Raw genomic sequence first — 16,066 nt, 5'->3', positions numbered from 1 at the left:
GATGCAAGTTAAAAAAAAACTGTATAGTCTCCTGTTAAATGCGTTCATATAGTTAGGCAATACACAAGATTGCTGGCACACATCATATAATAAGCCAGCTACGACCACCATGCCTATTGATGTGAACTTTCAGCTCATGCATTTGACAGACGAACAACAAAGGCGAGCGTTATCTAAGGGCACAGTGCCACTCCAAAGCTCAATGGCTGCTTCCTCAGTACATATTCTTCTCATTCAATTTCTAACTTCTTTTTTTTACTCACTTCCTCTCCTCCTTGCCCATCCATCTATCCCTCTTTCCCTCTGTCCCTCATCTATTGAGCACAGTAGCGTTTCAGACAAACCATCTGGTCCACTTTATTAATGACTGACCCTTCACGGGCTCAACGTCACATAGCTTCCCCCAAAGTGTTCGGGTGATGTGTGCGCATGTGCGTAAGAGCAGGTGCACGCTGACATTACTTTTTTTGCAGGTTTGCCCAACAGAAGCAGATGTAACACTAGCACCATGATTTTAATCTTGTCACATTGTGTTAAGTAAACACTTTAAAAAAGAAAGTCATTTGTCATGCGTCCGTTACTGTGAAAGAAGCCATTGTATAAAAATAAACTGGATTCAAATTATAGAAACGATATTTTCAAATGGACCAAAAATGAAAATCAAGCAACTGAGACAAAGTTTGGAAAAAGTATCATGTATTATGGATGGTTTCTACAAGCTCGGGCATATTTCCACTGTCTCACTTTCAGTTGTGTTCTCTGGAAGGGTGTGAAAGGAAGCCTGCTTACATCCAGCCCTTGACAATACGATTCGGATGAGACCGATCCGACAGAAAGAAAAGCGAGCAGAAAAAGATAAGAAGCGGAGCAGCTGTGCAGTTGCCTGGGGATTGATCCCTCTAAGACGCACTCAGTGTCTCCTCGGAGAATCAGGGGTGGGGGTTGGGGGGTACGACAAAGGGAATGACTTATGAAGATGCTCCACATGAAAGAGATGTGTCAACACTTTGATGGTAAAGAGTGAGGGAGTGTAAATGCGAGAGGGGATATGGAACATATAACATGGAAGGTGTAGCACAGAAGGTCACACTCAAGAAAAATGTCAAATAATTTTCTGTCAGAAGAAAATAACAATAAAAAAAAAATCACGGTTGCGCCAACTATTTTGCACATACTGCACATGTCGTTTTGCACGTCGTCTGCCGAACATTCCTACAGTCACCAATCTGATGTCGCATGCTATTGGTTGGCGGGCCACACAAACCAATTAGTACTAATGTTTACCATGTGCTTTGTAACATTAACTTGTTTTGAAATGGCTTGAGAAGAAAACGATATGGGCTACGGCGAATTAATTCCCAAGAAAAGTAGCATGTCACAGAGAGTGTTTATGGTTTGAGCAAGCAGATGTCGGAGATGCCAAGTGTTCCGATTTCTCCGTAAACCACTGTATTGACAAATAGATTCCCATAGATCAGTGTTTTTCAACCAGTGTGCCGCAGCACACCACTGTGCCGCGAGATATTGTCAGGTGTGCCGCGGGAAATTATCCGATTTGTTTGCCTGTGCAGTCTAGCGCGTGGCAGAGTAATCATGTAGTACTCTTCCATATCAGCAGGTGGCAACAGCGGGTACTTGTGCGTCACTAATTCGCTTTGAGACAAGCGAATTAGTGACGCATGGATCGAGCAAAGTTTCTGGCGCGAGGCAATACAACGAAAGCTATGTTTCATTTGGATTTACTTTTATCGGAGATGCAGCGGCACCGACTCCATTGTGCTTGGTCTGTGGTGAAAAGCTCTCCAACAGCGCTATGGTCCCAAGTAAGCTTAAACGCCATCTCCAAACGAAACACCCCTCAGTCCAAAATAAAAATGTGGAATACTTTGTTCGCCTGCGTGAACAAACGGGGAAACAGGCAATTTTCATGAGAAAAACCACAAAAGTAAATGAGAGAGCCCTTAAAGCTAGCTACACGTCGCTGAGCCTGTGGCTAAATCAAAAAAGTCCCACACTGTGGCAGAGCAATTGATACTCCCGGCCTGCAAAGCCATTGTAAATGAGTGAGTTAATAGTGAAAAATCTGAAAACTCTTGAGGAGAAGATGACATTTTATTTCTCTTTAGCCTCCACGGAGCACCTTGGCTGGTTTAGGGACCCATTCAGCTCAGCATCTGCTGTTAGAATCAACATGTCTTTACAGGAGCAGGAGGAACTAACTGAACTGAGACAACATCGTGGCCTCAAGCTAACCTTTGCTGATCTACCTTTGGACAGTTTTTGGTTGGCAGCTGCCAAGGAGTTCTCCATGCTGGCTAACAAAGCTATTTTGACATTGCACCCATTTTCCACAACCTATCTGTGTCAGGTGAGCTTTTCAAGCCTGACTGCAGTAAAAACAAAAGACAGAGAAAGACTGAGAGCTGTGGAGGAAGAGCTTCGTGTGTGTCTTTCATCCATCCCGGCCAGGATATCAGCTCTCTGTTCGTCCAAACAGGCCCAGGTTTCACACTGAGTAAATATAAATATGAAAGATTATAAAATACTTTTTTCTTTGTGTTTAGTTAAGTCAAAAAAGTCAAAGTCAGCTTTATTGTCAAATATGCTAATATGCATGACATACAGCACAGATGAAATTAATGTCCTCTCGGACCCAGCAAGCAAGGCACTAATAGTTGGCGAACATGGCTAAAAAAGACATGCAATTGACAACAGACTATACATGTAATTTCTGAATGTAAAGTGAGGTAGTGTCGTATGTAAAGTGAGGTAGTGATGTATGTAAAGTGAGGTAGTGACGTATGTAAAGTGAGGTAGTGACATATATAAAGTGATGTAATGTAGTAATGCAAAAACAAACAAGAAGAAAGGGTTGAAGTGAGTTCTTGCAGAAAAAAAATGAAAAAGAACAAAAAATAGAGTTCAGGATGATAGTACAGCGTGTAGCATGTCCTCAGAGTTCGGTGAGTGTGGCAGTGGGAATGGGCAGGGTGGGCAGGGCTGGGAGGGAGTTAAGTCTCCGGACTGCCTGGTGGTAGAAACTGTCCTTGAGCCTGCTGGTCTTGGCTCGGAGTTAAATCATATGTTATAATATAACATCATTCTTCAACGATGAGAAGGTTTCTTCAGCCGTCATCTGTACAAAAGTGAAGGTTTCGGACGTTTCACCTCCTATCCAAGAGGCTTCGTCAGCGAACTAAAGTCTGACTGGTCGTATCGGCCCCATTTATATATCCCTAATGTCCAGACATGGTGGCGCCGGACACAGCTATGATAGGTCCCTACTCTCAGGTTGGGGGGGCAGGGGAACCCCTCCCTGTGGGCCCACTGATTGTTCCTACATTCCTGACTAACGACTGGCCTATTACCCCCACTCATTATAATACCAGAGCTTTCAATTGCAAACATAATGTAAGGAGAAGTCCTTTGTGTGGGTGCGCGTGTGCGTGCGTGTGTGTGTGTGTGTGTGCGTGTGTGTGTATGTGCGCGCCACTGCATACATGAAGTATCATAAATTAATTTGAGGCCCCAATGTTGAAAACCACAGTTCTTCAGCCTTGTTGGGAGCGGTTTGAAAATTATATTGAGTTTTATCACAGCTGCAAGACCTGTGGCGTTTGGGACAGGTGGTTGACTGATAGATGCCTCATTCCGTCACCTCCAGTTTTAGCATACGCTAATCCAAAATAAATCCGTCCACTTAGTTTCCACTTGGAAGACACTTGGAACTCACGAGAAGGCTTTAACAGAGTAAGACAAGCACATTAATATTTGGTACCTTCAAATGACAACGTGATATATATATATATATATACACACATATGGGTTTGTCTTTTGATAGCTTTTGGGATTAGTAATATTAGAATCTATATAGAAGTTACAGAGAGACGACAGAACTGGAGCAGGAGTTGGGGATTTTAAATGACAAGAGGCAGGCATGTGTTTGCTCTTTACCCACACAGACACATTCTTTGAAATGCGTAATTCTAATTCCTGTTTACACACATATTGTTTGACAAAAAGTCCAACCTGAAGTAAAAACATCTCACTCCGCATTTCTGATACTCCATAGCACTTGAAGTTTGGATTCAAGTTGGCTTGCCATATTTTCGGTCCTATAAAGCACACCTAAAACCATTCCATATTTTCATAATCCAATGCACTTTATATATGGATCAATATTCTGATTCCTTGGACATAATGGTTTAAATATTCTGAATATATGTACATTTATTTGTGTGTGTGTGTGTGTGTGTGTGTGTGTGTGTGTGTGTGTGTGTGTGTGTGTGTGTGTGTATGTGTAGTTTTTTTTATAACATTGCATATCTGTAGTGTGTACCGTTACCATTTTTTTTGTTTCCTGTGTGTATTCTTCTGTTTACACATTTTCTTCAACCCAATGACCATTCTGAATGTTTTCCTAATTACTTAAAAACTACAATCCCAGGTTCATTTTCATTAGTCTACCTCTGAGTTTCTTTGGCTGATACCTAAATACCTCCAGCACTCTCAGTCAAGCCACCCCGCCCCCCATCACTCTCTTTATCTCTCTCACTCTCTCTCCGTTGTCGTCGCAATTGTTATTATTTTTGTGCCTTTTACAGTGGACATTTCAAATCTGTTGTGCATTACTTGAATAGGAACCATGTTGTTCCTGTGTTATAATAACAATACATTTCATTTCTAAGCGCCTTTCAAAACTCTCAAGGACACTTTACAGTCACAGGATCAGTTTTTCTGTGGGTGAGCAGCGGCAGCCACACGTGCCAGCATTCACTCACCGTGTTGTCGGTAATAGAAGCTCAATGAACAGGACAATCAGATTTAGAATGGCTACAAGAAATTGTTGTTCTTTTCCACTCGTTTAATGAATTATTGAGCAGTAGCTTGTGATGAGTCTGCAGACAGGAAACACAAAATTGCTAGAGTGACAATGCAAAATTGACTGGTAGTACCCCAGAGAACAATTTACAGATTCAAATGTTTACAGGTGTTTATCTGTAACCAGCCTTTGCTCGTATTCTTGCCCTAAGACAATTTAAGTGAATTGAGTTTTTATTTATTGATTTATTTATGTATTTTTGTATTTATGTAGGTATGTATATATATGTATCTATGTATTTATGAATGTATGTATTTATTATAAATATGTATCTTTTTTTGTGACACACTTCAGCTCAGAGCCAATGCACATATGACATCCCACATGCATTTTTTTGCAAATGCAAAGAAAATAGTTTCAGCATAGAAACATTAATGTGTATTTATCAATAGAGGTCCTTGGTAAAATATTTTTGGTGACTAATACTTAACTCATTCACTGTCAGACGATGCGCAAAAATGTGTCCACTCCAGTTTTTGTCATTGTAACTTGAATTTCAGGACACAGAGTATTGAATTTGAGGATTACATAACCTTACATACCAATACATCATAAGAAACTCTTCTCTTCTTTCATCAGAAAACACAGTTATTTCCAAAATTATACGAGTCTGAAGTTATATGAGCTTGAAATGAAGGTGTATGTCCAAAATGCAATGCAATACTAATAATAACTACTAATACTAATACTAATAATAACTAATAATAATAATATTGGCAGTGTCTGAAACTCATGACAAAACGTTAGTGGACACCTGGGCAGGCAACTCTGAAAAGTTGCCTGCCCGGCCATAAAGTTGCCTGCCCCATTTTTCACAACTTGAAACACAATAAGACGACTAATCGCAAAAAAAAAACAAAAAAAAAAAACCCAAAACATTCTTGCGAAGTATAAAGGCTTTTTTTTAATTACGGAAGTACCTACCACAAATGCTCCCTTGCTTAATTTATGGTACATATCCCTTCCTGAACATTTTGCTCCAGTTGTAGTTTGTCATCATCCTGCACAATGCAATGTTTGTGTTGCGTTGTCTGCTCAAAGCCACGTGGCCTCCTCTTTCTAAGTGGCTTTCTAAACTCTCAAGTACACTTTACAGTCATGGTATAGTCCGAAGCACAAAACAGGCTTCTGCTGAGTATGCAAATTTGATTGGCAATTTGCATACTCGGCACGGCAGCCAATCAGAACCCTGTTTCGTGCTTCGCACTATACCGGGACTGGAAAGTGTACTTAAGAGTTTTGAATGCCGCATGGAAAGAGGGAGTCCACGTAGCTGTCACGGTTTGCGAGGTGGTGATGGCGGGTTCGGATCCCAAAAAGCAGGCAGGAGGGAGCAGGAGGTTGTTTGACAAATTGTATTAAAATAAAGTCAGCAGGAACAAAATGTAAAACATCAAAATCATCTGAATGGAAAAAAATACAAAGTAGCAAAATAAGACCAAAAGTAAAAGTCCGCCAAGGTTAAACAAACACATACACAATGCATGCAGCAACCAAGCAGAAAACAATGAACCGGCACCGGATGATCGTGCCGGGTGTCCTTTTAAGTGTCAATGATTAAACGACCAACAACTGCGAGGCTGCAGGCAGGGCTGACGTCGCTACCCGCCAATCTGATCGGGACGACCAGCACCTGTGCAGGTGCAGGCGGGGCCGACAGCGCCCCCCGTTGGTCGCCAACCAGATCATGACAGTGGCTTGTAGCGGTTTTCTTGTAGCTTTTGCTTTATTGAATAAAACAAATGTTTGATTTGAAACTTTTTTTTTCCTTGAAGAAGTCGTGACGTTTTGAAAGTTGTACGCCCAACGTAAAAGTTGTACGCCCCGGGCCTGCGGGCAGACGTTATTTCAAAAAATGATATTGGTTTAGAAAAGTGTTTTAATAACATCTGAAGCTGTAACAAAGCACTAACATGGAAAAAAGGAAACGCTGCCCCCTCGTGGCTTTATCGGCACCTCTGCAAGAATAACCAAAACAGGAACAAATTTGGGATTGGCGCTCCACGTCATATTTTCAATTCCCTAATAAATTAGGGTATGGCAGTGAATGAGTTAAAATGCATGTACAGGCCTCCTCAAGGAAACTATCATGCTGAAATGATGCACATGGATCCAGAAAAAAACATGCCTGACATTTGCATGGTTAAAATGAATGACTATATTTTCTCCTTGTGTGCACTGACCACATGTGGAGGCACTTGATCCATCTTGGCGGCTGGTGTCCCAGGCCTGGGGTAGAACTGATTGATGAAGAGACTGGGGAATCGATAACATTTCACGAGGTCTATAGTTTCGCTGAAGTCTTCCTCTGTCTCGCCGGGAAAGCCACAGATTATATCTGTCGCTATTGTTACACCTGGAACCCTGCAAGAGAGACAGAGAATAGTATATAACTTCAGTGTACAATGGGAAGTGAAAAACTTGCAAGCTAGGAATGTTCGCTGGTAACCACATGTCAACCTTTCAGAATCCTCCCAATTCCTTACATATGATACTTGTATGTGGGGAAGTACACAATATACGGACCTCGACCCCATCAGACACCTTCAAGATGAATTTGAAGAGCGAAGAAATAAGAGATAACATCTATTTCAGAATACACCTTACACCACAAATGTACCAAATACACCAGATACATGGATACAGATACACTGTATTTGGGACAGGTGCAACCACAACTCTTGCTGCTTGATACATTTTCCATTAGGAAAAAAATGTTGGTGAGGTTTGTGATCAACCAACATCTCAGTAAAACTAGAAAAAGTGCTGCTGAGAGGCTTGGCTGGCCCCCATCGACTCAGTCCTCCAATCAAAACCTGATTTGGAAACCTTTAGACCAGGGGCGTCAAAGTCATTTTTTGCCGCGGGCCACATTGTAGTTATGGTTTCCTCTCGAGGGCCGTTATGAATTTGGGGAACCCATTAGAATGTTTAAATCCCTTCAAATATTACATATAGAGCACACATTTAATGAATAATTTGTTTTCAAATCTGAAGTCAAGAATAATGACTTTTATTGTGGTTGACATCCAAAAATATGAAATTTTGGCTCAGATTTTAGCAATCATCATGGAATTTAAACAAGTTTGATTTGCTTTCGCGGGCCGAAAAAAATGATGTGGCGGGCCGGATTTGGCCCGCGGGCCTTGACTTTGACACTTGTGCTTTAGACAATAGCTTGCTATTGATTATCGATCTGCTTCCTCGTTGTATGATTTATTTGGCCGGAAAACCGGAATATGTGAATTGTTTTGCCCTAGTCATTGTGTTTGCATTGGAGTGTTGGAGAAACTCAAGGTCAGGTAATCAGCACGCCCCCCCACACCCTTAATAAATAAAAAAATAAGCTCTCTCGAGTGGATCCTTGACATTACAGTTTTAATGTATGCTGTTTTCACATGTTACTATACAGTTTTAATGATTAGCTCAAATCCCTGAGGCGTTTGGCCTCAGGCCTGATGGCTAAATCCACTGTCAATTATCACAAAAGGGCAAAATTAGCAATAGGAGACCTCTGACATCAACAATATGCAGAAGAAAAAAGTTATTATTGTGCCGATCTGATCACGTGATTGGAAATTGCATTGATCGCATCGCTGTCTTAAACATTACACTTAAGCATCAGTCAACAGCTAAACATGTTTTAGGAGTACAACACCTTGTCAGCAATGCTTTATAATGGAATGGCTGTTATTCATATACTGTAAAAGAACGAGCATTTTCAGCAGGTGTTGCCAAATCACACCCATGCTCAAATCCTCGTGTATTCTTATTATTTATTTGTTCTTTGGGGTGTGTCTAGGAATCATACTGTCAACAGTGGTGCTATCATGTAGATATTTGAATATTCACCCCATATCTAACCTGAATCTGGACAGTGACAAATTTTCATTTGTCACCAAAAGGGAAGTTTCATTTTAGAAGCGGCGTTCAGCACTTTTTTTTGGTTTTCTTCTACAATGTTGCATGGTGCGTAAGAGACCATTTAACTATTTACCATGTTTATTTAGTTACTGCACGAAACAAAATTCAGATTTAATTAGTATCCTATGGGCAGGATATTTGAATATATGGTAGCTTGTTTTCATAGCACTGACATGCTATGAAAAGCTGATACGGTGAAACCTTGATTGAACGGACTAATAGGGAAGGGGGGTCGTCAGTTAAAGATGATTTTACATTCATTTCAAGGGTTATTCAAGGCCCCAAAACACCCAATCAAGTGCAACATTATTCTGGGTACATTCTGTTGCCTAAAAGGACCTAGTAAATAAACACCTTGAATATATATAAAAATATATATATATACTAAAGTCTCGTCATATCGATATCGTTTATATTGATAATACTGCTTATTACGACACTATTTTCATTTGCCGTGCACATTTGTAGTCTTTTTATGTATAATTAGTTCCGTTTAGTACGATTCATGGTTTTTACGATAATCCGGTTACTACGGTGACTTGGTCACGTGAGTTTGTTACGTGACCAGCTCCCGTGTAGCAGAGCCATTTCCATTTTCAGACGCTAGCTTGTGTGTAGCAGACGATATTGAAGTGTGTGTGTTAAAAGGTAAGAATGGGAAGCAGAAGAAGATTGATGACTTTTTTAAATTGTATACATAATACAGTAAGATGTAAGCGTTGCAGTTTCCCTGTTGTGTTATGTACATGCCCACTGCACTGTGTATGAATGCAATCGTTTCTTGCAACAATGTTTCTTGTTTTGTCTGCTGAATCGTGATTTTGAAAATTACCATACATTCCATACTGTGTATTAAAGGACAACCAATGTCACTTTTTATTCAAATGCAAAACACCAATAAAAATGACATCACGCCAAGACGTCTTGCATTGGTTGTGAATCCAAACAATGGCTTCAGATTCGGATAATATGCTTTCTTGTTACACATCCAGTTATGAATATGATTCAAATACACTGTAGAGGAAAGCATACATGTTTGCAATCAATTAAAGAATTATATGTGCCATTTTGAGGCAACATTCGGGGAACATCTCTCAACCCAAAAAAAAAGAGGCACAAAATGGCGAGCTCATGGCCAGCTCCGTTTCTTATATGGCGCTTGGATGCCCTCTTTTGGCGGCTTTTGTTAATGCAGTTCGGCGCAGGACGGATATATCGACAGTACGGTTATATTGCCATTTTTTCTAACTCCCGAGAATATCGATATAACGAGACTTTACTATATATATATATGAATGATATATGATATGATATTGATTTTTTTTTTTTTTGAAAGATTTATTCAAATGTAAGTTAGTGGTCCTTTAACATGTGTAGCTGGTTGTTTTTTAAGAGGCACGAGGTTGGAGCACTTCCTTTTTTATTTCCGTTATGAAAGGATGCCATGAAGACGGGCTTGACAAATAGAAAAAATAAGAAACAACAACAGACTGTCCCAGGATCTATATTGGATTGTATATGCCTTTATTAGTCTTGCAGTGGAGAAATTTCACAGCAGCAAAGTTATGAAAGGAATGAAAGTAGAAAAACAAAATACAGGAGCTGCTGGAAAGGCAGCCAATCTTGCGGTGCCGTCTTGAAGTCAAAAGAACAAAAAATAACTAAATAACATGACAACACAAAGACACATTCATTCTGAAGCACTTTCTGTACGCTCTTTGTTTCACAAAGCAGTTCCACATGAAAGAAGAGAGGATCAAAGCGTCTCTTCACCAGTGGATCAGGGACATGGTGGAATGTGCACGTCGACTACAAGCTAAATGTTGAAAGCAAACACGCAGCTGTAGCATCCATTGACGAAGAGATTGTCTCACATCTCCTGTCCCACATAAATCTGCTTCAATTCCAAGCCGCGACAGTTCCACATACGCATTGGTGCTCCATCTTATCGCGGGCTTCTCAAGCCATGTATCCATCCAGCCGCAGACTGTCGTGGTAAAAAATGCTGAAAAACAATTCGTATCCGTTCCACACGACGCACAACAACACAAAGTGACAAAAGAAAACACAAAACAATACAAAAAAAACAAAAAAGCAAGGTTCATGAGAGCACTTGCTGACGGCTGCCTACTCGGGCGCCATCTTGGACTCCTTTATATCAGATGTTTGAGAGATGTGGAACCAACAAGCACGGGATATATTATGACATAGATATCAATATGCATATACAACACGGCAATTTTGAGCTGTGCGCCTATAGTGTCAGACAATTTTATTCAAATCAAAAGAATATCTATCGTATTCAGAAGACAATTGAGACAAATTAGACGCCCCCTCCCATGCTTTTTTTTTGTGTCTTTGCTAAGGTCTCGAAAAAGAGCGTTGAGTCCTGTGCAAAAAGAGAAAAAAAAGAGATTTGTGGGAGACTTTTTGGCATGCCAGACTACTGAATTTGATTTGGAAGCATTTCATTCATTAAGATCATGCAAATACTGTGCATTTAAAATAAATGCAAAATAAATGCAATCATTCCGTCTGTGTAAGCTCTCAGTCGTAAAGGAGTGATCCATCAATGATTTCTTCATCATTGATTCTCAAAGGTTTCTTCAGCCATCATCTGTACTTCTTTGAAGGTGTTGGAGGTTTTGCTTCTCATCCAAGAGGCTTCGTAAGCAAACTAAAATGTGCTGGTAGCTCTGGCCCTATATAGATCCCTACTGTCCAGAGGTGGCGGTGCCACACCTCTGCGATGGTAGGCCCTGCTCTAAGGTTGGGGGGAGCAGAGGACTATTCCCTGAGGCTACACTGATTATCTCTATTGTCCTGACTGATTATGGTCTATGACTGGCCTTAATTGCCCCATTCACTCAGGTATCACCTCATCAGCATGACTAAACCTACGTGGTAACTACCTAATAAGTCTGTTGTAAGCACGATCCAAATTAAACCTCACACCACCCTGGCAATTTAGAGAAGGAGTTTTGGTGTTTTATGTAAAAAAAAAACAGATTTTACTCCCCTTTCAAACCATCTATTTTCTTTCGCTAATATTTTAACCTCACTGTCATCAAATGAGTGGATGTTAGCTTTTAGGTGCATATGTACTGCAAATTGAGGCCCACTTGCATTATCCCTGCAACGTTGATTAAGCCTTTTTTTGAGAATTTGTTTCGTCTCCTCAATGAGCTACCAGGAAATTTTAGTTAGCTGACGAAGCCTCTTGGATGAGAAGCGAAACGTCCGAGACCTTCAAAGAAGTATAAATGACGGCTGAAGAAACCTTTTCATCGAATGCAATCATTGTGATTACAAAGCAGCGAGTTAAACTATTTTGACAAACAAACTGGATTAAATGATCCTGTATTGAAACCATGCTTTATATTTCAACAGAATTAAACAAATATGAAATGGGTCTGCCAATTCGCCATCTTTGATCATAATTCTTCTATTAATTTCCTATATCTGCAACCGCTTGATAACCTGTGAGCTATTGATGAGTTCAAATTGGCTGATGGCCATGAATATTAACCAATGGCCTTCAGGTGCAAGAATTCTTGACCTCTGAGATGATCTGATAATTTCCCTAATGAAAGGAAAATAAAACGCAAAAATGAAAGTAAAAATAAATGTGTCAAGTGAGCTTAATTTCATGAAGGATATATGAATAAACCCTTTAGGTGTTTTTAACATAAGCACATATTTGTACGTTTTATTAGCTTTATATATGGCTTATAAGACCAATGATATTTTACATCTAATATCTCAATACAGTAAAGTCTCGTTATATCGATATTCAAGGGAGTCCGAAAAAATATCGATATAACCGGGACTATCGATATATCCGACCCTGTTTGCATGTAATTTTCTCCGTGCGTGCATAGAAATAGTATCGATATAACCGGGACTATCGATATATCCGATATCGATATAACGAGACTTTACTGTATTTCGGAATAGTAATCACAAATAAATAGTACTGATTACTAATATGTCATATTTTAGACACTGGAGCATATGAGCAGATTGTTTCAAGCTATTATAACCAATGTGAGAGGAAGTACATACAATTATTTAATTAATGTGGATATTTCTCTGTTCTTTCATTTTGTTTTCATCATTGAGGGTTTTTTCCCTTTCCTGTTTGCAGCCTTTGGTGGCGGAGGGAGGTTGCATTCTGCAGCCCATGTGACATTATTTTACGAAAAGCATTTGCGTCATCGCTAGACAAAAACGGAGAAACACGGCCAAATTGTAAAATATCATACAGAGATGGAATATTGTAACAAATTCACTTTCGTAGATTAGGTCGAGGTTGGAAAAAAAGGAAAAAAAAAGCATCAGACACTGTCATTTTGACACCTTTGTTTCTCCAAGATCCGAGGCTGACAGAGTTGTGATATGAGATCATAATGACTGAGGAACACATTTGTACACTCCTTGTTAAAATGAGATAGAGAGGAATATAGCTTGTTATTGCTCACATTTCAAAACCAGAGGGGGGGGGGGGGGGGGGGGGGGGGGGAGATGGAGGTGGGGGGGGGGGGGGGCCAAGACAACAAGACAAGGGTGAAAATCAAGATAAATGTCAATTGAGCGTCCGACTTACTTTCAAATTCAGTCAATAGGTTGCTATTTTAAAACTGGCAAGTAAATTATGATGAGGGAATACATTTTGTCAATGTACTTTAAATACCACTGTATAGCATTTACAGTTGAAACATCTGTGTAAGCTCTCAGTCATAGAGGAGTGGTCCATCAATGAAAAGTTTTTTTCAACCGTCATCTATACTTCCTCAAAGGTGTCGGATGTTTCGCTTCTCATCCGAGAGGCTTCGTGAGCAAACTAAAAGCTAGCACCTAAAAGCTAGAAACCACAAATTAATTAATTAATTAATTAAAATCTTAGCGAAATAAAATAGATGGTTTATAAGGGGAGTAAAATAAGCTATTTTTATAAAACAGAAACACCTTTTACTAAATCGCCATGGTGGTGTGATTTTTAATTTGGAACGTGCTTACAACATACGTCTGAAATCGATACCACATAGGCTTAGTTATGCTGATGAGGTGACACCAGTGCAAATGGGGCAATCAGGCCAGCCGTAGACCATAATCAGTAAGGACAATAGAAGTAATCAGTGTAGCCTCAAGAAATAGTCCTCTACTCCCCCAACCTTAGTGCAGGGACCTCTCATAGCAGAGGTCTGGCACCGCCACCTCTGAACAGTAGGAATATACATATAGGGCCAGAGTTACCAGCAAAATTTTAGTCCGTTGACGAAGCCTCTTGGATGAGAAGCGAAACGTCCGACACCTTCAAGGGAGCACAGATGACGGCTGAAGAAACCTTTTCAACCATTTACAGTTGAAAACAGATGTTCATATATACTCTATGAAAGGACATGAAATCAGACAAAAGTTTACTTTTACATTTTTGGTCAATTAGCAGGAGATTGTTTTTTTTTTAATAAATATTGGGGAAACTGTCAGGATGTCTTTAAAATCCTAAATTTACCACCTATTCAAAGCAGCCGGTCAGATGAGCCATAAGGACAGGTTACGTGTAAGATGTCTGGGAGGGAGAATCAGTGTAACATGAAAATGTGCAAACCGGGCAGATTTGTTTTTTAAGACTGACCAGTCAGCATCTAATGTGATTTTAAGAAAAAAAAAGTTGATTGAGTTAAAAAAAAGTGTTTAATATTTTGCACTGCCAAATCACACCCTAATCGAAGTGTCCGCACTATGGAACATTTCTCATAAGTGCTTCACAATAATCCTACTAATTAAGAGGCATCCTCGAGCCTCGTTGTTAAATATATTTAATATCAGGACCAGTGCCGCCTGCTATTGACAGAGAATCGGGCCATGGGAAATAGAAGTATATTAATTAAATTGCTAATCACACAATCTTTCTCCATCTGCCAAGAAAAGGCTGAATTAAGCCTAAAAAAAACATACACTATTATCTTCTGCCGATTTATTCTCAACTCATTGTTTGCTAAGGCTCTAGTGTGTGTATTCGTTTCCATACACTCAGCCATCCACTTCATCATATATTCAAGCTGTGTGTATGCGGATGCAAGTGTGTTTACTCAACAGATGCCTGCGAGCGGGTCCCTTATGATAAGATAAAGACAGGACTACCGGGACAGAAAAACTCAGAAAATATGACAAGAAGAAAATAAGGATGGCATGGAGCTATAAAAAAGGAGATTGAAATTTGAGTGAAAGAGACAATCTGGGAAGGTAAATGTTTACAGATGCATCTTTTGGGGGGAGACCAGTCTACCTTTCAGTGCTGCATTGTGTTATCTGAAATCTTAATTTGTGACACATTGAGGATACTTTAGTATCAGTGGTGGACAGGCAGAGAGGATTGTAAAATTGCAGGCTTGAGGTTTTCACAGGAAAAAAAAACGCACATATGCGTGTGCACACACATAATCCCATACCGCATCGGTAGAGGCCCGGGTTAACAACGGCCGCCATTGGTACTGTTGACCTTCAGGGTGCCAGTGGAAAATGGACTACTGTTGGTGGAAGAAGGAGAGGAGGGAGGTGTGCCCGGAGGAAAAGAGAGAAATGGAACACCAAGAGTATAGAACTAAGAGTAGGAACTTTGAATGTAGGAACAATGACAGGTAAAGGTCGAGAGCTGGTTGACATGATGCAGAGAAGGAAGGTAGACATACTGGAGTTGGGGTTATCTGAAAAGAGGAGTTTGTTAGGAATGTCTTAGAAGTAAAAAGAGTATGAGATAGAATGATTAGTCTGAAGCTAGAAATTGAAGGCGTGATGTTCAATGTTGTTTGTGGGTATGCCCCACAAGTAGGATGTGAGCTGGCGGAGGAGAAATTTTGGTTGGACTTTGATGAAGTCATACAGAACATCCCGAGAAGTGAGAGGGTTGTAATTGGTGGAGACTTCAATGGACATGTTGGCGCAGGAAACAAAGATGATGAGGAGGTGATGGGCAGGTTTGGACTCCAGATGAGGAACGCTGAAGGGCAGATAGTGGTTGACTTTGCTAAGAGAATGGAAATGGCTATTGTGAATACTTTCTTTCAGAAGAGACAGGAACATAGGGTGACCTACAAGAGTGGAGGCAGAAGTACACAGGTAGACTACATTTTGTGTCAACGGCGCCATCTAAAGGAAATCAGGGACTGCAAAGTGATGGTTGGTGAGAGTGTAGTCAGACAGCATAGGTTGGTGGTGTGTAGGATGACGCTGGCAGTGAGGAAGATGAAGAAACCA

The 16,066-nt window shown here is 40.2% G+C and overlaps 1 protein-coding gene across 4 annotated transcripts in view; it reads right to left on the bottom strand.

Annotated features, from left to right (window-relative positions):
- The window catches only part of cdkal1 (CDKAL1 threonylcarbamoyladenosine tRNA methylthiotransferase), a 304,188-nt gene that overhangs the window by 77,046 nt on the left and 211,076 nt on the right, over positions 1-16,066 (bottom strand). For all 4 annotated transcript variants that reach the window (XM_088999350.1, XM_088999354.1, XM_088999351.1 and 1 more), the window contains one exon: positions 7,066-7,246. In XM_088999350.1, the coding sequence (XP_088855476.1) occupies positions 7,066-7,246 (181 nt within the window). The remainder of the gene's footprint in view (positions 1-7,065; positions 7,247-16,066) is intronic.

This window comes from Hippocampus bargibanti, linkage group LG06 (assembly GCF_051943395.1).
Source record: "Hippocampus bargibanti isolate YZ-2025 linkage group LG06, ASM5194339v1, whole genome shotgun sequence".
In the NCBI taxonomy this organism is placed as follows: domain Eukaryota; kingdom Metazoa; phylum Chordata; class Actinopteri; order Syngnathiformes; family Syngnathidae; genus Hippocampus; species Hippocampus bargibanti.
This window is presented reverse-complemented; position numbering and strand designations above follow the sequence as displayed.